This window comes from Stomoxys calcitrans, chromosome 2 (genome assembly GCF_963082655.1).
Source record: "Stomoxys calcitrans chromosome 2, idStoCalc2.1, whole genome shotgun sequence".
Classification (NCBI taxonomy): domain Eukaryota; kingdom Metazoa; phylum Arthropoda; class Insecta; order Diptera; family Muscidae; genus Stomoxys; species Stomoxys calcitrans.
The window spans coordinates 96,181,181-96,206,265 of NC_081553.1; the positions used below are offsets into that span (position 1 = coordinate 96,181,181).

The window sequence follows — 25,085 nt, forward strand, 5'->3', positions numbered from 1 at the left end:
AACCACCTTCATCAGAAGACAAAGATCCTACCCGTGCGAAGATATAACTACATGCTGTTTAAGCAATGCCTTTTGGGCTGTTATCGCAGAGACCATCCAAATCATCATCTTGTGGATCGGTATCCACCGGCCAGAAGCCATAAGGTTCAGCGCTACAAGAGAGAACTTTTAGATCAAGTGGCATATCAAGCGGATCTAGACAACATTCATTCAGACACGCAGCAGAGGTCCGGTGAATGTGGTCCTTGAAGAACGACCGCCTCCCATTGAACCCGAAGAAACTGACCGCAAACTAGAGTGGTTCTGGTTCAATTACAATCCGACAGATGCACCGATTGGAACTACGATATCCCTGATTGTTGTTGTAGTTTCAATTCAATTCCAACAACAACGATATCCCTCGATACTCTAAAGATCTAGAACTGGTTATATCTAATAGGTTACCCGATTACTGCAGTGTGTATCAAGCGGAGATCCTTGCAATTAAGGAAGTGATGGAATGGCTAAGATATAATGTCATAACGACGATTGGCATAAATATCTTCTTAGACAGCCAGGCAGCTATTAAAATTACAGGAGAACGCTGTCGCAGATCTCTCAACGAGCTGGCTGTTTTGAGTGCCGGGCCACAGAGATATCCCAGGGAATTGTAAAGCGAACGAGTTTGCGAGATTAGGAAATACCCTATACATTCCAAGGATACTGGAATCTATGAGTATGCCTTTAGCGACATGCAAGCTATGTTTTCAGGATCAGGCTCTAAGGGCAAAGAATGATAAATGGTCACAAAGAGGGGGCTGTGAGCATTCATTCCAAACCAAGTGGCCTAATCTAGATTTGAAGAGGTCTATCGCTTTGCCGTCCTTGGCTAGAACAGACGTCTCAGTCATTATGTCTATCATGACAGGCCACTGTCAAATCGGAAAACATGCTGACAGACTGAAGGTTGCCAGTAACGACATTTGCAGAAGCTGTGAAGACATCGAAGAAGAAGAGACTATTTAACACCTTCTGTGTGTGTGCCTTCCGCACTAGCAGTCAGAAGGAGTTCCACTTTAGGTTCTCATTTCTTTGAGAATCTGTCTGCTTAGCGGATGTGAACTTTCGCAAGTTGTTGGGTTTTTTAAAGCGATCTGGATGGTTCAACGGTAGGAACTAGAAGGCTTCTTCCTTCTTCTGTTACTATGCTATCACAACGGATGAAAACGTCTAAGTGAGTCTGATGACAGACTGCCACTTAAACCTAACCCAACCTAATCTAAGGTTAAGAGCATAAAGCTTAGTGATTCTATTCGAAAATATCATATTGGGTTGCCCAAAAAGTAATTGCGGATTTTTCATATAGTCGGCGTTGACAAATTTTTTCACTGCTTGTGACTCTGTAATTGCATTCTTTCTTCTGTCAGTAATCAGCTGTTACTTTTAGATTGCTTTAGAAAAAAAGTCTAAAAAAAGTATATTTGATTAAAGTTCATTCTAAGTTTTATTAAAAATGCATTTACTTTCTTTTAAAAAATCCGCAATTACTTTTTGGGCAACCCAATAGTAACTGAACAGTGAAAATGGGTCTGGCTGTAAATGGAGATAAGACGAAATGGATGGTTTCAACTCCCAAACGCCTTGTGCAACCGAACAGATAAAGAAAATGGAGAAAGTTGGGAACCGCAACTTGGAGATAATCAGTAACTTTAGCTACCTCGTCACCGTCGTAACCGAAACAAATGACACCAGTTTTGAGATTAAACGAAGAATTATACTGGCAAACAGATGCTACTTTGGACTAAGTAGAGGCAAATTAGAAACAAAGCCTCTCGATATACGAAGATTACACTGTATAAGACACTGATACTACCCGTGTTGTTATATGGTTATGAAGCATGGGTACATTGTGAAAGCAGATGAGGCAGTGCTTGGAGTATTTAAGAGAAAGATTCTTCGTAAAATATATTGACCAGTTTACGATAATGGGGAATATAGACGACGTATAAACCACGAGCTGTATGAGCTGTATGACGAAGATAGCATAGTTACACGCATCAAAATACAACCGCTGCGTTGGCTAGGTCATGTTGTTAGAATGGATGAAGAAGCTCCAGCAAAGAAGTCTTTTGAAGGCAAACACGGTGGTACACGCAAACCGGGAAGACCAAAAGCCCAATGGAAAGACCAAGTGGTGGGAGACACCTCGAAACTTGGTGTAAGAGATTATAGAATGAGCGCAGAAGATTAAGGCGCTTGGGACGCTATTCTACGTTCGGCTAGTGGAACAAACATTCTGTCATAGCCAATTAAAGAAAGAATCGAGCTATAGTTGCGTTGCCAGGAAGTGAAAATTAGTATAAAGTTAGAAATTTTTGCCAGTTTCATTCCATATTGGATAGAGATTTCTTCTTTCTGTCAGGAGAATACTGAATTCCACATACACACAAGCAGTGTGTACAGTGTAGAGCTTTAAAGTGAACGCTACACTCTACTCACTAGTTGTTAGCATATAGAGTTTCCTAAATCCATTTGACAAATCCTGACACGAAAGAAATCACAATCCAAAAAGTCTGTCAAATGGTCTGTTAACAGCGCGCTCTGGTTGAACTTTGTAAAAGTACTGGGTAACGTTATTTTATGAATAGAAATACTAATCTTATGCCAAAATTAGAGTTGGTTAAAAGTTGAAGCATAAATCATATTTTCCAGATTTTTTTCTTTTAAGTATAATTAGAAAACACTCCCTTAAAAATGTCATGTTAAAAGTTTTGATACATGTCAAATTACTTGTATTTATTCCCTTGAGTGTCCTTTTTATACTACCCCCCTACTACTCTGTCAACCCCCAGATGCTATGCTGTTGACCACAACTTGATCCTGTGAAAATCATTTCACATACACACAAATTTCAAAAATAGTTACTTCCACAGAAATACTAACAATCAGAGTACAATGGAAATCCCCAGACCACCGTAACGTTGTATCTGTGCCTGACGTAGACGTGCGAAACCATGGCAACAGGAAAAAGGACTTGCTTAGTACTTTCTATGGGACAAGTTTCCCCTAGACAAATTAACTCCGTTCAATCAGATACGAGTGAAATTACGCATAAAGACGTTGCGGTGAAATTACAGAAAAAAAGGAAAATCTGTTGCTGCCTCAAAGAAGAGAAAAATGTCTGCAGACGATTCTTGGGTTTTTGATTCGTTGGTATGCTTTTTGCATGGCCCAGTATGGAATGCACCTTTGCAGACTTTTATAGAGGAGAAATCATTGAGTAAGTCAATAAATAAATTATTCTTTTTAAATCTCATACTCTTTTTGTTTTTGTTGCAGTTTTTGATCCCAATCTACAACCGGATGAGCATAATGCAGATGTGAAGAAAATCCATGATGACTACAAAAATCTTGTCGACTACATGTTGGGCAGTTTCATGGAGGAAATGCAAATAACACCGGAACAATTTGAAATGGCCTGTCTGGAGGGTCGGCAACAGCACAAGGATAATCCTTTTCAGTTTCATCAGGGTTTATTTCATCAGGTTGGTAAAATTTGTCTTTGGTATGAATAATTTTACTATTCTTCTCTCACATTTGTGTACGTACATAGATATGGGCAGCAAATGACATCAAGATATTCATACGCATGATGACTCAACGTAATGTTGAACTACAACTGCAAGCCTTGGATTTGATAGAGAAAAATCAATTGGCTCTGTTCCAGCAAGGTGAAAGTTTTGATAGCGCTCACGACAGTATACAGTCTCAGGGGTAAGTTGAAAGAAAGAATGTTGTATATGGCAGAGGTAGGTTGGTTAGCTTGAAGACGCTTCACTCGGGGATCTTTGGCCCCTCTGTGTTCGTTGTAAAAACTAGGAAAACAAATAAGAAGTGCTGAAGAATACAGATAGTGCGTAGACCAGAGCGGTACTAGGCAATAATATTAAATTTGGAAAGGAGTGAAACCAGCGAGCATGCCCAGTACGAATGAAAGCCCAGTGAAACGGAAAATATCTCTCATTGGAGATAGTTCTCTATAGTCAGCCAACACCTAAAGTAGTCGAGAATGATGGAAGGACTATAGATTTGGTGAGGTTATACGTATTAGGTCTCTTCGCGTACTTTTCCATACAAATTTGCCAGTGAAAATTTGCAGGAGAGTAAGAATAGCTTTAACTCTCTTTTGTTATTTATTTGAATTAAACAGCTGGTTTTCATAAAACAGCTGTTCGATGCTACAAAAACTCCAGTAGAAATTTACAAGCTCTCAATTACCAAACTCTCAAAATTTTAATTGCTCTCACGCACACTCTCGCTCTCTACTGTTGGCAAATAAAGTACGCGAACGACTTCCAGTAACGATTTGTGTAAAATTTCACAAATTTTTGAGTACACGAACACATTTATTGTAAACAGACTCATTTAGATTATTTTAGTTCATTGTGATACTACAGTAGATATAGACCAAAGCTCTGATGGGAATCGAACCCACGACCCTGCGCTTGTAAGAGCACGCTACCCACGCGGCTACCCGGGACCATGAGATGACTATTAGTCTGAAGAGAATCCAGTAAGTCCAACTCTTGACGCGTCTAATGGATAGACATGACCCCTTTTAATAACCCGAGACCAAACCTGTCCAGCAACACGCTACCATAAATTCTGTCTATATTCGTGAAAAGCTTGACCAAAGTACCAACTCTAGCCCGGCACGGGATTGCTGTGAGCACCACACAGTCCGATCTGTGTGGTGTTCATTGCTGTCACGAGAAGCTTAGCTGCCAACTACCGGGTGCGTCCACAGGTTGCGGGTGGAGGAATGCTTCATACGGAGTAGCTGCAATAGCAGTCGCGGACAATCAGCGGTATTGAGCGAAGAGTCTCAGTGAGAGGTCGGGCGGCACCGGCTCTTTCACAAATACTGACTGCTTATGATGCTCGATATGACAAGGCCACCCTGTTCCCGCGGCTATTGGACCTTTGGACCGAAACGATTTTGCTCACCTACAGGAGCTTGACGAGGATCGCCACTTCCATATGAAAATGTGACTACAACAGCAACCAAATGGTTAATGGGAATCGTACCCACGACCCCGCACTTGTAAGAGCACGCTACCAACTCCTTTACCTGGGACCATTTGATGACAATTAGTCTGAAGAGAATCCAGACAAGAAAATGGGTGTTCACCTATAAAACTTCGTCTCATACCCGAAATTGCAGGACAATGACGCAGTAAATACTCGACCGTCTCCTTATCCTCTTAAAACTCGGCAGAAGTCCAACTCTCCATGCGTCTAATGGTTAGACACATGTAGAACCCTATTAATAACCCGAGGTCATGCCTTCGTGAGAAGCTTGACAAAACACAGCTAGCCCGGCCCGGGATAGATAATAGCCTTCCCCAGGATTCAATGCCAGAGCCTTCAGCGCTGCCTCACATCCACGTATATCATAGGTCATAATCGGGACACACATCCTGCATGTTGGCATCAATCCTTGCCCTGTAGGAGTTAAGGCGTCAGCATCTGCCGGATCGTCAATGAGGAGTGGTCGTTTTCCAAGGACCACATTCACCCGGTAGCTATTATACATGAATGTTGTCTAGACCTGCTTGATATGCCGCTTGATCTAGAGGTTTTCATGATGAAGTTGGTCCAGGTGCGGACTAATGAGACAGCCCGTCGCAGTTCGAAGAGCGGCATTTAGACAGATCTGAATATTATTCTACTGCGTGTCACATGGCTGACGAGACCAGACTGGCGCTCCAGAACTAACCACAGACCGGCCAATTGCTTTGCACGTGGTCAACAAAGTTTCTTTGTCAGCACCCCAAGTTGTTGTTGTTGTAGTAGCAGTGTGTGGTACACTGAGGCGGCAGCCCTTGTCGATGAAGGAATTCATCGGGTCAATCCGGTACATACAACCGGCTGCCATGGGATTGAGCACCCCAAGTGCTGCCGGCAAGTGACTTGAGGACCTTGTTTCTACTTTTGATTTTATCGCAAATTGCTATGTCTGGAGGGGGTGGATTGGAGGATAGGTAGAGGTTGAAAACGAGTGGAGAGCGACTATCGTTGGTACCTGCTGCCCGTATCATCACTTGGGATGGAAAATTACTTCGGGTGGCCATTCGTAGGCTCAAATTCTCGCCCGTTTGCTCAGTTATGTAATTACGATGAATTTCAATTGGGAATTTTTTCTCGTCAGATAAGATGATATTCGGAAATTCATCATGTTCGTGCAAGCGCAGCAATGCTTTACCCTTTCGAGTCTAACTTTTTTGCTTTGATGTTAGATCGTGTACCTTTTGGAGACTGTAAGGCTTTATCTTGAGCTAGTTTTTCAATACATGTTGCATGCTTCCACGGAATATTTTCATATCTTTAGCCATTTGATTGCCGGAGTGAATTTTGCTGAGTTCGAGCTTTCAGTGAATTTTTGCCTTTTTTTTTGGAACACCATCCAGGCAACTCTACCAGTATCATTATAACAATTTTTCGTACGATACACAAACATTTTGTTCACTTTGAGGTGTTTGAGTTTGCCAACAATAACCAGTTGTGATTTTTCAGCCATATATAAAGGGTGATTTTTTTGAGGTTAGGATTTTCATGCATTAGTATTTGACAGATCACGTGGGATTTCAGACATGGTGTCAAAGAGAAAGATGCTCAGTATGCTTTGACATTTCATCATGAATAGACTTACTAACGAGCAACGCTTGCAAATCATTGAATTTTATTACCAAAATCAGTGTTCGGTTCGAAATGTGTTCATTCACCGTAACGTTGCGTCCAACAGCATCTTTGAAAAAATACGGTCCAATGATTCCACCAGCGTACAAACCACACCAAACAGTGCATTTTTCGGGATGCATGGGCAGTTCTTGAACGGCTTCTGGTTGCTCTTCACTCCAAATGCGGCAATTTTGCTTATTTACGTAGCCATTCAACCAGAAATGAGCCTCATCGCTGAACGGTGAATGAACACATTTCGAACCGTACACTGATTTTGGTAATAAAATTCAATGATTTGCAAGCGTTGCTCATTAGTAAGTCTATTCATGATGAAATGTCAAAGCATACTGAGCATCTTTCTCTTTGACACCATGTCTGAAATCCCACGTGATCTGTCAAATACTAATGCATGAAAATCCTAACCTCAAAAAAATCACCCTTTATAACGCAATCATACTATTAGATTCAAAACCCCATCGAAGAGTGAAAAGTCAGCGTCAAGTTGTTTTAGAATCATTTCATATGGGACTTTCTACCTATAATTTCTAGTTTGTCAGATATACCAGTGTGAACTTGGTAACACTTCGTGTCAGCTACCTTTTAAGAACACTATTAGATTAAACATTTAAACTTTTCTTAAATTTTACTCTTAGCGAAAAGTTTCGCGATCTCGACAATGCCATTGCTAAATCTATGGGAAAAGACTTGGAAACGCCCGAGGCATCCGTCACTCCTGAACCGGAAATGAGTGAACAGGATGTTAGTGAAAAATTTGAACGCTTGAATTTGTTTTTTGAGAAAAATCAACAGGTAAGATGACGCAATGGCATCAATCTCAGAGTCTCCAAAACATAAAATGTGCTCCAACAACGTTATCAAACTCTTACAGGTAAATCCCGATGAAATGATTACACGTCAAGAGTATTTACGCGAACAACGTGATAAGATCATTGAACTCAAAAAGAAGACTCGAGCTAAACAGCTACAGGAAACCGTAGCAAAATCTCTGACCTCTACAACTGCAACTTCGAGCAGTGGCAATCGACCAACATCAGCTCAGGTGGCTCAAAAACTTTTGGAAAATGTCTCCAAACCAAATGTTGCACTGGAAAAGCCCGAAGAGGTTGAATTAAACTCGGCCATGCAATTGAGAAAATCGCTAGCCAAACGTTTGAAGGCCGAGGTTGTAGAACACAATTAGGGGGTATTTGTGTGCTAAAAAGAAATTTCGTGGGAAACAAAAGGGATTTTAAATTTTGAATTTGGCAAGGTTTTTAAGAAGTGCACCTGTTTTGTTTTTGTTTGTTGTAAATTAGGCAATCACTTTGTTTAGCCTTTGAATTTTATTTAGTAGGGAACTTCTAATAGGCGCCGCTTTTAGTTTGAAGATTAATATAAAATAGCTAACATGCCACTTTTTCTTAAAGGTTTAGTTTAGTTCAGTTCTTAACTTTTGCTTAGATCTCTTCCTAATATAATCTGATTTTTTTTTTAATAATTTTTAACTAAAAATATTTTTTTCACTATTTTGGTGGAGAACTTTGGTAATTAGTTTCTTTTTTACATTAAATATTAAAGCAAATAATATGTTGTTGTTGTAGCAGTGTGTTGTCTTCTATCTGTCGTCTGCTAGGTTTTGTTGAATATCCAGATCCAGGAACTCTGCGACTAAGTTGGGGGCGCCCAAAGGGATGTAGACGAGTGGTTCTGGCTGGGCAGTTAAACAAGTGACGTGTGCAGTGTGGTCCCAGGTCGCAATCGGGACACATCCTGATCGTTGACACCAATTCTTGCTCTGTAGGAGTTGAGGCGGCTGCATCTGACGGATCGCAATTAAGCTGGATCTATTCTGGTCTGTCGGGGGTTTTCAATTTCTTTAGGTACAATGGGTGGCAATCATTCTCCAAGGACCACATTCACCCGGTAGCTATTCACTGCATCTGCTAACGTGTCTACATGAATGTTGCCTAGATCCGCTTGATCTAGAGGTTCTTTCTTGTAGCGCTGAATCTCACGCTCTAGATCATGAAGATCCACCTATAGATTTCCCGGCCATATTGGGGCAGGGGTACTGCTGTTGCGTGAATTGTCGCATGGGCGAGGTCGGGGGGTCACATAAGCCGACGACAAGAATGCACGGGATAGCTGTGAGCATCACACAGGCTGGAACATTGAGGTCCAATCTGTGTGATGTTGTCACGAGAAGCTTAGCTGCGAGCTACCGAGCGCGTCCAAAGGCTGCGGGTAGTGGAATGCTCCATACGGAGTAGCTGCAACAACTGTCGCGGACAACCAGCGGTATCGAACGGAGAGTCTCAGTGAGAGGGCGGGCGCCACCGGCTCTTGCACAAATACTGAGTGGCTATGAAGCTCGATATGACAAGGCTTTAAATAATCAATGTTCCCCCGGTGTTTGGTCGTATAGACCAGAACGAGCTTGCTCACCTACAGGGGCTTGGCGAGGATCGCTACATCCACATAAAAATGTGGCTACAACAACAACGGTGAGGACGCAGAAGGCGTGACGTCAACGCTTGTGAACCACTGCTGTTTATGTTCGCGCAGCACCTTGCAACATATTCAGTGTGACTATATTCCCAAAGTGACGTAAGGCCAGAGCAAGATCGGAAATGTATTGAGTCCATGCACCGGTTACACCTCACCGACACCGACCGATGATGGAGGCGGTTCTGGTAAACCGAACAGAACTAGGGTCCGGGGTCAGGTCAGAAGCGTGTGGCGAAGACACTCCGGGATGTGCCTCTTCCATGACGAACACCTACACTAAGGCAGCAGTCCTTGCCCATGAGGACTCCATTGGGTCAATCCGGTGCGTACAACCGGCTGCCATGGCACAGACTTCTATAAGGGTCTGAAATGACTGGCTCAGTGGAACCCACTGTATTTTAAATTTTTTTTTGTTGTGTTACGTGAAATATTTGGAAGAGAACCGTTTCAAGAACCTCTTAGAGAAAAACATTTTATCTGTGATTTTTCAAACATATTGCAGCTCGAGATCATATTCAATACATTCTATTCAAAGAATAGCATAGCAAAGAACTTATTATGTGTTATTATTGACTTTGACTGGTTAGTGGATCATGATTTCTAATACGCCATGTATCTTCATTAGCACTTTTGTCAAATTGATTAAGGTGCCCTACATACCCAAAGACAATTAAGTACGGTGTAGAGCACGCTTTTGTTTTGAAACAAGGCTTAATAAGTCCTTTATGTCTCCTTAGCGTCAAAAGTCTTTGGGTATATAGTGCTGATGAATACATGGCGTATTAGAAATCATGATCCACTAGCCAGTCAAAGTGTTTTCAATAATAACACACCCTTGCTCAACTTTTATAAGTTCTTTGCTTTGCTATTCTTTGAATAGAAGAAAAACAATTTATGTTTGTTTCTCTTTCGAGACGAGCTCAATGATCGGAGATTGCAAATGGAAAAGGAAAGCCAAAGATAGCAACACGCCCCAACCACTATAGGACGCGTTTCGTTTTTGGTTAGAAGACTTTTCAACCAATATAGGTGTGACGGCTTCAAGGGCCGTGAATCGTATTAATTGCGAATACGCATCTATGATACAATTACCACATTAACCACGCTCGATAACCCTGCCTTTAAGCTGTACTTTTTCCCAATGCATGTATTTTGTGTAATGACAGACATTCTGTCTATGGCAAATTACACTTCTTCCGTACTACACATGATTTTTGTGCATCTGTTGGAAGTTGTATTTTATGGCTTCGAACGCTAGATAACGGCAACGGCTACGCTGTTGCTCCGTGTGCCCAGGTTCGAATCCCGACCGGGCTCTGCCGACCCTTGTCATTTTCAAGTTTTTTGCCTGTTAGGGCGAAGATCATTTAATTTTACAATTTTTGTTTGTTTCTCTTTCGAGACGAGCTCAATGATCGGAGATTGCAAATGGAAAAGGAAAGCCAAAGATAGCAACACACACCAACCATTATGGGACGTGTTTGGTCTTGGGTTAGAAGACTTTTCAACCATATTAGGTGTGATGGCTTCAATTTATTCAAAGCGTAAATGTCTCAAACAAGAGCAAAGAAAAATATCTCCAATTTATAGTCACTTTATTGTGCGTATTTTTTTTTTTTATTAATATACCCGTCATAGGACAACTTAATTTTTATTCATTTTTAGATGCATGTCTTTCCTTAAAATTTTTAAATAAATTTTTTTAAATTGTTTAACGGACGTTTTGCGTTGCAGATGACGACATAAAGATTACATTTGATACCATTATTTCAAATTTTTGTTTTAACACACACAATGAAAACAAGTTAATAGAGCTGTAGCTTAAGTTAAATATTAAATAAAATTATGAAAAATAAATCATTATGAGGCGCAAAATAAAAATAACAATTCTTGGATGATGGCTAATGACTAGTCTCTAAAACAACACATACATATAAATATATATTTGGCAAATTAAAAAAGCTGTTTTTCTCTTTGTTTGTTTTGAACAATAATTTTAACAAATAATAATCAATTACATTAAAAAAAAAGTATATTTTATTCTAAATAAATGTTGTAAACAAAAAATATGATTTGTTTTTCTTTTTTGTGAAGCCTGTTTGATTTGTGCTGATGGAGTCCAGAGTTGAAGCTCTTAAACTGGTATACGATCACGTAAGTAGGACATGATGGCTTCGGTTCCCCTCTCCAGGGTCTGGTGGCGTGGCAATTTAAAGGGATTTCCAATTATCTCCAGTGTTCTGAAAAACAAAGTCATTTATTTTCTAGATTCTATTGAATATTTTTAGTTAAACTACTTACGTTATGTTTTTCAAGTTTCCCAGTATAGGTGGTACATGCTCAATGTCATTATTTCGCAGATCAACTGTGGCCAACCGCTTAAGCGCTCCCAGACCATCATTGGTAGCATCAATCGCTTTTATGCGATTATCGCGTGCCAAAAGGATTTCCAAGCCTTTCAATTCGTATATACACTTTGGCAACTGTTCAAATCTAGAAAGAAATCGAAAAAAGTTAAAAAGCTGTTGAAAGGGCTAAAGACGAGAACCACTCTTTACATCGTATTGAAAATCGGCTCATATTTAACCATATCACCCATAACAACAAATTTTGCCCATGCATATTTCACTAAGGAACAGGAGGAAACTTCTCCCATATCAATGAGTGCAATCCGATTCAAGTTTAAGCTCAACGATAAGTGGCCTCCTTTTTATAGCCGATTCCGAAAGGCGTGCCGCACTGCGACACCTCTTTGGAGAGAAGTTTTACATGTTGCCAGCATTAGGAGGGGAAAACCAATGCTGAAAATTTTTTCTCATGGTCTCGCCAGGATTCGAACTCAGGCGTTCAGCGTCATAGGCGGACATGCTAACCTCTGAGCTACGGTGGCCTTCGTATATCTCCCCTATACGTGTTGTATATTTCACTTCATACGAGTCTAAAGCCTTATCATCCATTCAATTTGCATTCAATTTGGCGTGTGAGGTGAAAATTTGTTCTTCAACACCTTATCAAATACGGTCCATATAGGGTCTTAAATTGACATAATCCCCATTTAGTGTTGTTGTTGTTGTAGCAGTGTGTTATACACTGAGGCGGCAGCCCTTGCCGATGAAGAACTCCATCGGGTCAATTCGGTACGTACAACCGGCTGCCAAGGGATTACCCATTTAGTGTATTCGCTGTTTGATATCTTTATTCGCATTTGCTTTACAGTCAGCGAACTATCAGGCGTCCTTAAGCAAGGTCACATAACGACGGCACAGCATGACTATTAGCATCGCACAAGTCGGAACTCGTGAGCTCCGATTCGTTTGGTGTTCATCGCCATTCACGAGGAGTTCAGTTGAGAACTAGAGGGCGCGTCCACAGTTAGCGGGTAGTGGATTGCTCCGTACAAGGAGTAGCTGCAACTTCAGTCACGGACAATCAGCGGCATCAAGTGGAAAGTCTTAGGGAGAGGCTGGTACCGACTCTTGCTTAAATACTGAGTCTCTGTGATACCCCTTATGATAAGGTGAGTTATTTGTCGCCTTCTGCGTCTTCGTCGTTGGACTATGTGACTCCCCGACCTGTCCCGTGCGGCAATATATGCATCAGCAGCATCCCAGCCCCAATATTGCAAGACTAGTTCCGGAAAGTGTATAATTTTTGCAATTGAATTGCAACGGTCTCCGAGGAAAGATCGACGAGATACTGGATTTATTCAGTCGGAAGAACATATTGGTTGCAGCGATCCAGGAGACAAAGCTGACAAACAACTGCTGCTTGCACATTTGTCACGGATCTTTACGTAAAGATCGTTTAAGGAACACAAGCCCGATATAAGTGGGCTACTATCTGACCATATTCGTCTGTAGGAGACTTTAATGCGTATCACATTCCATGGCATTCTGCCCTAGGTAATGACCAGCGGGGCATAGCTTTGGCAGAACAGATTGAAGACTCCACGTTTTGTACGGTCAATGAGGATGTCCCCACTAGTATTAATACGAGGTGCAGCAGCTTACCAGACATTTCCATTGCATCTCCTGAGTGACGTATCCTGGCAAGCCGTCATTTCTTTGGGATCAGACAACCTTCCCATAATTCAGACCACCGACCAACCACCCGACTTCATAACCTCTCAGCGCCGGACGTTTAACAATTAGAAGAAGTCCTATTAGGCTGGCTTCAGAGAGTACACCAATCGCCGCTTCAGTGAATGTCTAGGAATTTACTCTCTGAACAGCCGCTCGCTTTATACTAGCCGGTCGAATACCCCAAGTGTGGCCCAGATTCCCGGCGCAGGCAGTGAAACTCGCAGATGGGATGGGATTCGTTGTACGAACCGCACTAACCCCAGCATCAGTGAGCTGAATCTGGAAATTAACAGGGTAGTCAACGAACATAAGCGTACTTTTTGTGGCTGGAACACTTGGAACAATGTAACTTAGGCAAGCTATGGTCTACTGTTAAGTCACTCACGAACTCCGGTAGACGGGATGACAGAACCTCAATCAGTTTGGCGGCGTAACCGTGACTGATCCGAATAGATGCGCCAGATTGTTCAGCCGTCAATTTATTGTGCATCATGAGAGTGGCAGGGCAAGGTGGAGAGCCATTCGTCGTATGCGTGGTCACCAAGCCAATAGACAGCCATCACAATATACCGTGGGCAAAGTTACGAATGTCATCCGTGTCACCAAATTCTCCATGGCGTTGGGCCCCTACGGAATCTCTACATTGATGCTGAAGAATCTGGATTTACCTGGAGTTGAGTACCTTGCTACTGTCCTCAACCTGTCTTCGAACACTCTTATAGTTCCTGATGTCTGCAGAGTTTTGGGGGAGTCGTACAGATCGATCTCCCCTCTCTCACCAGTAGCCAAGACGCTCGATCCAGTAGAAGAATTTCTATTTGCCGAGCATCAGCATGTATTTCGAAGAATGCCAGGCCTGAAGCATTGGGTCGCGAATTATCTATCTGTCGCCAGTCATTTGTGAAATTTGGGGATAAGAAGTCGAAGCACCGTATTGTGAAACAGGGAGTTCCGCAAGGCGGGGTGATATCTCCGACACTGTTTAGCCTCTATCTATCCTCCATTCCACCCCATTAACAAAGAAACCTTGTTTACCACGTACGTGTAGTGTGGTCTCGTCAGCTATGTGACGCGCAGTGGAATAATATTAAAATCTGTCAGAATGCCGCCCTCCGAACTGCGTCGGGCTATCTCCTCAGTTCTTGTTTGGTCCACCTCCATCAGGAGACAAAGATCTGTCAGTGCGAAGACATAACTACATGCTGTCTAAGCAATACCTTTCGGGTTATTATCGCAGAGACCATCCACATCATCATCTTGTGGATAGGTATCCACCGCCCAGAAGCCTTAAGGTAGATCTACATGTTCTAGAGTGTGAGTTTCAGCACCGTTCTAGATTGTGAGTTTCAGCGCTAGAAGAGAGAACCTCTTGATCAAGTGGCATTTAAATCGGGTCTAGACAACATTCGTGCATACACGGTAGCAGATGCGGTGAATAGCTGCCGGTGAATGTGGTCCTTGCAGAACGATCGCCTCCCACTGCGCCAGAAGATATTGACCTCCCCCGGCAAACCAGAGTAGTTCTGGTTCAATTACGTTCCGGCAGATGCAGCCGCCTCAACTCCTACAGAGCAAGAGTTGATGCCGACGTGCAAGTTGTATGTCCCGATTGTGACCAGGGACTACACGACACACGTCATCTGTTTAACTGCCGAGCCAGACCCATTCGACGGCACGGGATAGTTACTGGAACTTGGAGGTCCGATCTGTATGATGTTCTTTGCTGTCACGAGAAGCTTAGCTGCGAGCTACCACGTGCGTGCCCAGGTTGCTGATAGTGGAATGCCCCATACGGAGTAACTGTAATTGCAGTCGCGGACAATCAGCGGTATCGAGCGGAGAGTCTCAGTGAGAGGTCGGGCGGTACCGCCTCTTGCACAAATACTGAGTGCCTATGATACTCGATATGACAGGGCGAGTTATTGGCGCCTTTAAATATCCAATGACCAGCCTGTTCTCGCGGCAATCGGACCGGAACGAGCTTGCTCAACTGCAGGAGAGAGAGGGAGAGTGAGAAGGAGTGAGAGAGTGTCAGAGAGAGAGAGAGAGGGAGAGGGAGAGAGAGAGGGAGAGAGAGAGAGAGGGAGAGAGAGAGAGGGAGAGAGAGAGAGGGAGAGAGAGAGAGGGAGAGAGAGAGAGGGAGAGAGAGGGAGAGAGAGAGGGAGGGAGAGAGAGAGGGAGAGAGAGAGAGGGAGAGAGAGAGAGGGGGGAGAGAGACAGGGAATTGGCTCATTGCCGGAGATGCCTTAATTCTAGCCTCGATTTTCGATGGGTATTCTCTTTTGTTAAACTCCTTTAGAATCGATCTGCGGCACGACGTTTCGGCTCGGCTAAACCGAAATTTCACACTACCACAATTTGTCTGTGTTATGAGTTTTTCATATATTTTTTTAATTTTTTTATATAAAAATGTAAACTTCGTGCCAATTCTTACCTATTGTTTGAGATGTTTAATTCTCTCAGTGTTATTAGAACTCCAAATTCTTCAGGTAAATCTTGTAGGCTATTGCAAGATAAATTTACCAACGATAGACGGGTGAATTGCGATATAAACGAAGGTACTGTATTAATCAGGTTATTGGCAAAGACCAATTCGGAGCAGCATTCTTTCATTTCTTGCAGGCTGAAAATAAAAGGGAGAAGAAAGTTATAAAAAAGCAGTTTTAAATGTTAAAACCTCATTCCACTTACCCTTCTGGCAAGGTGGTGAAACGATTTTTCGATAAGTCAACTATGTTCACATGCTCATTGCAAGCGGTTTCGAAAACTTCTTTGGGTACATCTGTCAATTGTTGCATGGTCACAGTGAGACAACGAGTCTTATGGAGTTTATATCTGGAAGCAAAAAACAGACACACACACAATAAAGAGTCGTTGAGTGGTGTCTCTTTTTGTTATGTCCCTACCTATCTGGAAATATTGATTGGTCATCTTCAAAACTAAAACCTCGTCGTGGACTATTAAGACCATTTGCGCCCATGTTGCCACTTTCTGCCAGAGATGATGACGAGTTTGAAGTTTTTGCTGCAGTCTCCAGACCAGCTTGACGGTCACGTAATGTCTTTAAAATACGCACAGTTCCACACTGCAATATGTCACGTCTTATCGATTTAATCGGATTACCCTCCACTTGTAAACTTATCAAATGGGCCAAGGAGGCCAGCGAATAGGGTAAATTCGATACAGAGTTATTTGAGATGTCTAGGCGTGTGAGATTTTGCAGCAAAGCTATTTCCTCGGGAATTTCAGTGATTTTGTTGTCACGTAAATCGAAAATTTTCAAATGTGGCAATTTTGAACATAATTTCTTGGGTATTTTCTAAGAGTGAAAAAACAAAACAAAAAAAGTTAAAATTTAAAAATTTACCACAAAGTGGATTTTGTGGAAGGTTTATTGAATTCTTCTACCCACCTCAATGAAATTATTGGATACATGCAACTCCTGCAAATCACAACCATCAAAATTGGGCAGCTCATGTATATCATTGTGTTGGGCATACAAACATTGCAGTTTGCGCAAACTGCCCATATCCTCGGGTAATGCAATCAAATCATTGTGCATTAAATCCAGCTTTTGTAAACCTATACCAGTGAGGGAAAATGTTTCAATAAACATATCACGAAATTAATTCTCCTGGAATATGATAAAAATTTCAACAAAAAAAGTTAAGGGAATCAAACTTACAACGTATGTTGACCAAATCGGGTGGAAGTTCTTTAATATGATTATAGGCTAGTAAAAGCGTTGTTAGACGCACCAAAAAACCAATACCACCAGGTAAAGAGTTTAGTTCATTATTTGATACATCCTTTTTTGCGGAAGGGTTGGTTGGAAAATTTTGAATAATTATGGGAATAAATAAATGTTGTATATATATAGAGTTAGGGATTATAATGAGGAAGCAATGTTGGTACAAGTATATGAATTTACAATAAAAAATATTATTAAAATAAAATATTTTTTATATAATTAAATCATTGAGTATCTACTTAAAATATGGTATGTTTTTTTTTTTTTAATTTGTCTGTCTGTTGTTAATTTGGATCTCTTACCAAAACCTCCAACATATGCAGATCACTTATGTCCGGATTAAGCTCTTCAAACTGATTATGGGACAAATTCAGGTAACGCAAGTCAGGCAAAGTGAAAAATTCTCTGGGCAATTCTTTTAAACGATTTCGGCTTAAATTAACACGCAATAGTTTTTCCAACTTTCCGATTTCTTTGGGTAATGAGGTTAAGGCATTGTCATGGAGCTGCAAGAATAAAAATTAAAAAGTAAAAATTTTGATGATAAATTCGACTTTGGAAAAGCCATATACTAACAAGGCCGGGCCGAATCTTATATACCCTCCACCATGGATCGCATTTATGGAGTTCTTTCCCGGAACTCTTTTTAGATAAACAATGGATAAAAGAAAAGAATTGCTTTGCTTATTGAGGCTCAAGAAGTCAAAATCCCAGATCGGTTTTTATGGCAGCTATATCAGATTATAGACCGATTTAAACCATACCTGGCACAGTTATTGAAAGTAATACCAAAACAACACATGAAAAATTTCAGTCAAATCGGACGATAGTTGCGCCCTCTATAGGCTCAAGAAGTCAAAGCCCAAGAGCGGCTTATATGACAGCTATACCAGATTATGAACCGATTTGAATCATACTTAACACAGTTATTGGAAAACATACCAAAACACTACGTGCTAAATTTCAGTCAAATCGGACGAAAATTGCGCCCTCTAGAATCTCAAGAAGTCAAGACCCAAGATCGGTTTATATGGCAGCTATATCAAAACATGGGCCGATCTGCACCCTACTTAGTGCAGTTGGTGTAAGTGATACCAAAACATCAGCCAAATCGGATAAAAATTGTGCGCTCTATTGGCTCAAGAAGTCAAGATTTAAGATCGGTTTATATGACAGCAACATCAGGTTATGGACTGATTTGAACCATACTTGGCACAGTTGTTGGATATCGTAACAAAACACGTAGTGCAAAATTTCACTCAGATCGGATAAGAAATGCGCCCTATAGAGGCTCAAAAAGTCAAGACCCAAGAACGGTTTATATGGCAGCTATATCAAAACATGGACCGATTTGGCCCATTTACAATCCCAATCGACCTACACTAATAAAAAGCATTTGTGCAAAATTTCAAACGGCTAGCTTAACTCTTTCGAAAGTTAGCGTGCTGCCGACAGACACACGGACGGATTGACTTGACGATCAAGAACCTGATATAGCTGCCATGTAAACTGTAGAAGCATGCCTTTCGAATGAAACGTTGGGCCTAGCTATACAACCTTTTCTTATTGCGCTATAAGAAAAGGTTGAATAAGACCGTTGGAAGGAAAAAAGCATGTAATCTTTTGGTGGCATCGCAATCTGATGAGCCATCTGGCAAAGGGCGAAATCGTGATAATTGCAGCCCGTCCTTGATACATTTAACTCTCCGGCGGATTCTCATCCCAGTGGACCTTGTTCAATTAAAAATTTTTAAAATTAAAAATAAATGCGTTTTCATATAAAATTCCATAAAAAAGTACAAGGACCTGTGGGACTTGTACTTCGGCAACTTATTGATGCTTAAAAATCGAAAATCCCACCCCGGCGGATTTTGGGAAGGTTAAAATAAAAAAAATGTTCCTTATCCGCGACATGTTGGACCTTGTTCAACTAAAAAAATTTTAAATTAAAAATAAATACTTTTTCATATAAAATTGCATAAACAGTACAGGGACCTGTGGAACTTGTACTTCGGAAATTGATGCTTGAAAATCGAAAATCCCCAAGCCCAAAATCCCCGGATTTTGGGCTTCCAAAGCTTAAAATAAAAAAAAAAATTTCCTTATCCGCGACTCATTGCTGGGCTTCAATGATTGCGAGTTCGCCCTTTGCTAGAGGGCTCATCAGATTACGATGCCACCAAAAGATTACATGCTTTCTTCCACCTACTCACTAATTAGAGAGTAGTGCGATGGTAGAAGCATGCCTTTCGAATGAAACGTTGGACCTTGTTATTCAACCTTTTCTTACTGCGCTATAAGAAAAGGTTGAATAAGACCATTATAAGGAAAAAAGCATGTAATCTTTTGGTGGCATCGCAATCTGATGAGCCCTCTGGCAAAGGGCGAAATCGTGATAGTTGCAGCCCGTCTTTGATACATTTAACTCTCCGACGGATTCTCATCCCAGTGGACCTTGTTCAATTAAAAATTTTTAAAATTAAAAATAAATGCGTTTTCATATAAAATTTCATAAAAAAGTACAAGGACCTGTGGAACTTGTACTTCGGCAACTTATTAATGCTTGAAAATCGAAAATCCTACCCGGCCGGATTTTGGGAAGGTTAAAATAAAAAAAAATGTTCCTTATCCGCGACTCGTAGGACCTTGTTCAACTAAAAAAATTTTAAATTAAAAATAAATACTTTTTCATATAAAATTGCATAAAAAGTACAAGGACCTGTGGAACCTGTACTTCGGCAATTGATGCTTGAAAATCGAAAATCCCACCCGGGCGGATTTTGGGCTTGCGAAGGTTAAAAAAAGTTCCTTATCTGCGACTCGTTGCTGGGACCTCAGCAAGAACCACAACAACTTTTTGCACACTTTAGGAATGTTAAGTTAAAGTTGTGAACAAGACAAAGTCACATTGTGAACGTCCAGCGATAGTTTCGAACGTTTCGTTCACAATAATGTGTTGTTGATTTATGAACATTTGTGGTTGATCTGAAAAGTAATAAGACCGATTCTTTCCAGCACTTACTGCAGTAAGTTATTGACGAACTAAACTGTAGTATATCATGAACTTATATTTACGAAATGATATTTCTGAGTAAAATACCTTTTACGCCTGAATATCAAGGGTATAATAATGATGTTTTTCTCTTATATAATGGTTATTCCAAAGCTTCATCGAATGTTGTGTGTAATAACATTTGTATTACCAGTAACACAGATGATAACTCCTTATATTTTAGCAGCTAGTATATCTAAGGATAATGAGTTATCCATCTTTTTACATGCCAAAAATAATGACATGTACTTACCAAGTTTTTGCTGGGTGTTTGATATCGTAAATAGTTTTTGTTAAAATTTTGAATAGACTTACCGTTAGCGTTGTCAATGAACAAAGATTTTCTATTTTAGGCGATAGTTGTACGAGTTGATTTGAACTTAGGTCTAGATTATTCAAAGGTAATTGATTCCACCAGGCATCCTCCTCTTTAGCTACCAATGACTCCAAAGTCACCTCGACATCTTTGTCTCCAGCATTGATGTCATAAACCTTATCAGGTACTGCAACAAAAAAAATAAGGAAGAATTGTTTACCAATTTTTGGTAGGAAATCTTTTAAGTTTCTGAGAAAAATAGATATTTCAAAAAAACATATTCTTTTAAATACAATCATTGGCGGTTGTCTCCAGCGAAGGTAATTCTATCTCATCTTTACTATCCGTATCTTCGCTTTCAATTTCACTGGTGGTCGAGGTGTTGGCCGCCATATGAATTTGTCGTATTTGATAGTAACGTCGCCGCGGATAAGGACGACACATGCAAAATGATGTCAGTCCTTTGGGCTTAATCCTTATGGTAGCAATTTTGAAGGATATTTCTGTTCACAGTGTATAAAATTTAAAAAATTAAGTGAGGATTTTTTCTAAATTTTTTTTTCACTTTAGTTGTCACTTTGAATGATAGTCCGTAACTGGGGCAATCTTCTTGAAAGTATCATGTTTTTACAACATTGGGAAGAGTAAAGCGTTCCATTTCAATCTTCCCTCAATGATCTTGAGGTGTTGTTAAATCGTTAAACCAGGCATGAAATGTATTTTGCTAAATATGGTCATCTGCGTATGTGTTACATGCATGGCATTGTTGCAATGTTTTCTACTTTTTTATTTAAATCTTTATGGGTACACAGAAAAAAAGGGGAGACGGTTTACTTTTACATAGAAACTGAATAAAATGTAAGGAACTTTGTATTACTTTTTCTACATAAAATAACGAAGAACACATCCGTGGAACCAGAAGTTATTCTAGACAGCAAAAAACAGAAAGTGAGAGATAACAGGTGCTCTATCGAAAATATGTCAATATCTCCTCCCTGTCCGTCCGCATATAAACCCTACGGGTGTACTACCATCCCTGTCTACTGTCTGATTGATGTCCAACTGATTGTAAGAGTGCGTCAGCTATTTTCATTCTGACTCGTTTTGAAGGTCTTAAACACTCTAAACAGATTTAATGTTCAATGGCTAGCCTACCATTAAGCCACCGTAGCGCAGAGGTTATCACGTCCGCCTATGACGCTGAACGCCCGGATTCGAATCCTGGCGAGACCATCTAAAGAAAATTTTAGCGGTGGTTTTCCCTCCTAATTGAGCCAGAACTTCACTGGTTTGCCGGGGGAGGTCAATTTCTTCAGATGCAATGGGAAGCGGTCGTTCTCCAAGGACTAAATTCACCCGTAGCTATTAACCGCACCTGCTACCTTGTCTGCATGAATGTTGTGGAATGGAGGATAGGTAGAGGTTAAACAGTGCCGGAGATATCACCACGACTTGGGGAACTCCCTGTTTCACTCTACGGTGCTTCGATTTCTTATCCCTAAATTCCACGAAGGACTGGCGACCGCACAGATAATTCGCGACCCAGCGTTTCAGGCCTGGCAGGAAGGACGTGTTGGCGATGTTCTTAATTAGATTGGCATGGCAGACCGTGTCGAATGCCTTCGATAGGTCTAGTGCCACGAGGACCGTCCTATCACACGGCTGATTGAAGCCATGGCAAATGTGTGCGGTGATGGCATGCAAAGCAGTTGTTGTGATATGAAGTCTTCGAAATCCATGTTGATGCTCGGCAAATGGAAATTCTCCTACGAGGCTCGGGAGGAGTAATGCCTAAAACTTATTTCCTACTGGTGAGAGAGAGGCGAGAGCGGACTGTACAAGTCCCCCAAACTCGGGTCCTTTCCAGGCTTCAGTAGCGGGATCACTCTGCCCATTTTCCAGACATGGGGAACCATAAGAGTTTTCAAAGACAGGATGAGGACAGTGGTAATGTACTCAAATCCAGAGATTACGTCAGGGCCCAAGGCCTTAGATGATTTGGCGCCACGAATGACATTCGTAACTTCGCCCACGGTAAATTGTGATGGCTGTCCATTGGCTCGGAGACCACGGATACGGCGAATGGCTCTCCTCCTAGACCTGTCACTTTCGAGATGCACAATAAATTGACGGTTAAACAACCTGGAGCATCTCTACGGATCAGTCACTGTTACGTCGCCAAAAGTGACTGAGGTCCTGTCATCCCATCTACCGGGGTTCGAGAGTGACTTAACAGTAGACCACAGATGGCCTAAACCGGACGTTTATCAATCAGAAGAAGGCTATTTGGGCTGGGTTCAGGAAGTATACAAATCACCGCTTTAGTGAACTGGTATCCGCTCGGATGTGCTAGTTGTCGAGAGGAAATTCCGAGACATCATTAATGCAGCAGGCGCTCGCTTTATACCAGTCGGTCGAATATCCCAAGTGCGGCCCAATTTCCTGATGCAGGCAGTGGTACTCGCAGAAAATGTGTGGCGAGCTGCTACACCTTCTCGTAATCCTAGTGGGGCCATCCTTCATTCACCGTGCAAAACGTGGAGCCTTCAATCTGCTCTGCCAAAACTATGCCCTACGTTACGCTGGTCGTTACCTAGAGGAGAAAGCCATAAAATGTGATGCGCATAAAAGTCCCCTAGAATCAGACGATTATGACCAGATAGTAAGCTTGGCCATTAATTGGAACACAGCTATCAACTGGCGGTATGTACACGTTGTATAGCTCTATCTCGGCAGTACCGGACCTGATTGCTATCTCCATGCACTCCATGTAGGGGTCACTAGTGTGAGGCACAGGCGAGATGGGTCTATATTGCACGGAATGGTGTATCATAAAGGTCAATCCCCACCTCGATTTGTTGAGCGATCCTAACGTAGCTCATTGTATCCGTGAAAACTGTGCAAGCTGCAGGTGTTGGTCAGCTTTGTCTCCTGGATCGCTACGACCAATATGTTCTTCCGACTCATAAAATCCACAATCTCGTCGATCTAGCTACGGAGACCGTTGCAATTCAATTGCAAAAATGATACACTTCCCGGCACTGGCCTGGCAATATTGGGGCTGGGATGGCGCACGGGAGAGGTCAGTGGGTTCACATAGGACGAGGACACAGAAGGCGACGACGACGACGCTCGTGACCCACTGCTGTCTATATTCGCACAACACCTTCCAACATATTCAGAGCAAGGTCGGAAATATACCCACTCCATGCACCGGTTACACCTTACCGACACCGACCGATGATTCTGGCTAAAGGAACAGAACCTGGGTTCTTTTCAATCCCGGCACGGGCCAGAAGCGTGCGGAGAGGGCACTCCGGGATGTGACTCTCCCATGACGAAAAATGGAGGAACACGTACACTGAAGGGCAGCACTTGCCGATGAAGGATTCCATCGGGTCAATCCGGTGTGTACAACCGGCTGTCATAGGATTGGTGTTCTTCGTGATCTCGAGAAGCTTAGCTGGGAACTAATGGGCGCGTCCACAGGTTGCGGATATTGGATTGCTCCATACGGAGTAGCTGCAACTTTAGTCGCGGACAATCAACGGCATCGAGTTGAGAGTTTCAGTGAGAGGCCGAGTGGTACCGGTTTTTGCTTAAATACTGAGTGCCTATGATGATCGATACGACAAGGCGAGTTACTGGCGCCTTTAAATAACCAAAAGCCATCATATTCACGCGGCGATCGGGAACACGAATGAGCTTGCTCGCCTATAAGAGCCTGACGAGGATCGCCACATCCAAATGAAAATGTGGCTACAACAACAACAACAAAATTTTTTTGTTTTTACTAATTGTACTCTTAGAGTGTTTACTCCTTTATGGGCCCATCTACATAAATTTCTTACTTAAATTTCTTTACTGTGTACGAAATTGTGGTCTGTGCTAAATGTCTATTTGTCTGTCTTTCTTTCCTGTGGTGTCGCTTGACTTTGTCGCAATGACAAGGTTCACTGTCAAGTTGATTTACGTATTTCTACAAGTCTTTGGTTGTGGTATCTTGGAAAACTTTGAGTAGAGGTGCATTTTTGTGCATCTTAACATGAATGTTTTTTCACTGTGTCCGTCCCTATTAAAAGCAAACGACAATGTCTTGTTTTGCACGGCATCCAGTTAATGTCAATTAACCGCAAACGTTTTGTTTTGAATTGTTTGCGCAATTAGGAAATCCATGCATAGTTTTTGGCCTCGCATTGAAATTCAATACAGGTAAGCTCCAAAGCGATTGTGAGTGCGAGTGCTTAATTAGAAATGGTGTACTTGTTAATGTCACTCAATTAAATAAAGATCTATAAATTATCATGGGCTTGTTCCTATTACATCATACTATCCTCATTCAGCACTTTTTTAAATGGGGAGAAAATCTTCGACTTAAGCAGAAATATATGTCTGTGCTATAGAAGAGTTCGGGATAAGAGCGCAGGAAAAGGTTTGATACGCAGCGTATCAGGCTGTTTTAAACTGCCTAATACGCTACTTGACCTAGACGTTCGCAAAGTTTAACCCCAGCCAAACTTGTTCTCTCTCTACATACTTGTTACTTCTTCTTTTTTTCTGTACCTCTATCTAGACCATTGCTATACCTACTCTAAATACATTAAATATTTACGCAGTACTTTAAAGAAAGAACTTCCAAGTAGAAAAATTTACCTC

The 25,085-nt window shown here is 41.5% G+C and overlaps 2 protein-coding genes across 6 annotated transcripts in view; one reads left to right on the top strand and one right to left on the bottom strand.

Annotated features, from left to right (window-relative positions):
- The first annotated feature begins 2,849 nt into the window (after window positions 1–2,849).
- LOC106095817 (cilia- and flagella-associated protein 36) lies at window positions 2,850–8,058 on the top strand. The gene is made up of 5 exons (XM_013263206.2): window positions 2,850–3,259; window positions 3,319–3,524; window positions 3,593–3,753; window positions 7,374–7,530; window positions 7,610–8,058. Exons 1-5 carry the CDS (start codon window positions 3,157–3,159, stop codon window positions 7,919–7,921), a joined length of 939 nt encoding a protein of 312 aa, XP_013118660.1. The 5' UTR covers window positions 2,850–3,156; the 3' UTR covers window positions 7,922–8,058.
- Window positions 8,059–11,156: 3,098 nt separating this feature from the next.
- The window catches only part of LOC106095810 (leucine-rich repeat-containing protein 40), a 28,121-nt gene continuing 14,192 nt past the window's right edge, over window positions 11,157–25,085 (bottom strand). For 4 of the 5 annotated variants that reach the window (XM_059362613.1, XM_059362612.1, XM_013263195.2 and 1 more), the window contains exons 3-11: window positions 20,429–20,616; window positions 17,364–17,567; window positions 16,996–17,119; window positions 16,723–16,892; window positions 16,217–16,629; window positions 16,002–16,145; window positions 15,745–15,933; window positions 11,530–11,721; window positions 11,243–11,468 (exon numbers count right to left, since the gene is read on the bottom strand). In XM_059362613.1, the coding sequence (XP_059218596.1) occupies window positions 11,363–11,468; window positions 11,530–11,721; window positions 15,745–15,933; window positions 16,002–16,145; window positions 16,217–16,629; window positions 16,723–16,892; window positions 16,996–17,119; window positions 17,364–17,567; window positions 20,429–20,616 (1,730 nt within the window). In that variant the 3' untranslated portion in view covers window positions 11,243–11,362. Of the gene's footprint in view, window positions 11,469–11,529; window positions 11,722–15,744; window positions 15,934–16,001; window positions 16,146–16,216; window positions 16,630–16,722; window positions 16,893–16,995; window positions 17,120–17,363; window positions 17,568–20,428; window positions 20,617–20,722; window positions 20,957–25,085 lie in introns of those variants that run through there. The other variant, XM_013263196.2, reaches the window with a different exon arrangement.

Coding starts and splice junctions, on each gene's coding strand:
- LOC106095817 (XM_013263206.2), top strand. CDS start 3,157: ATGTCTGCAGACGATTCTTGGGTTTTTGATTCGTTGGTATGCTTTTTG. Junction 3,260..3,318: donor TATAGAGGAGAAATCATTGA/GTAAGTCAATAA, acceptor TTTTTGTTGCAG/TTTTTGATCCCAATCTACAA. Junction 3,754..7,373: donor GACAGTATACAGTCTCAGGG/GTAAGTTGAAAG, acceptor TTTTACTCTTAG/CGAAAAGTTTCGCGATCTCG.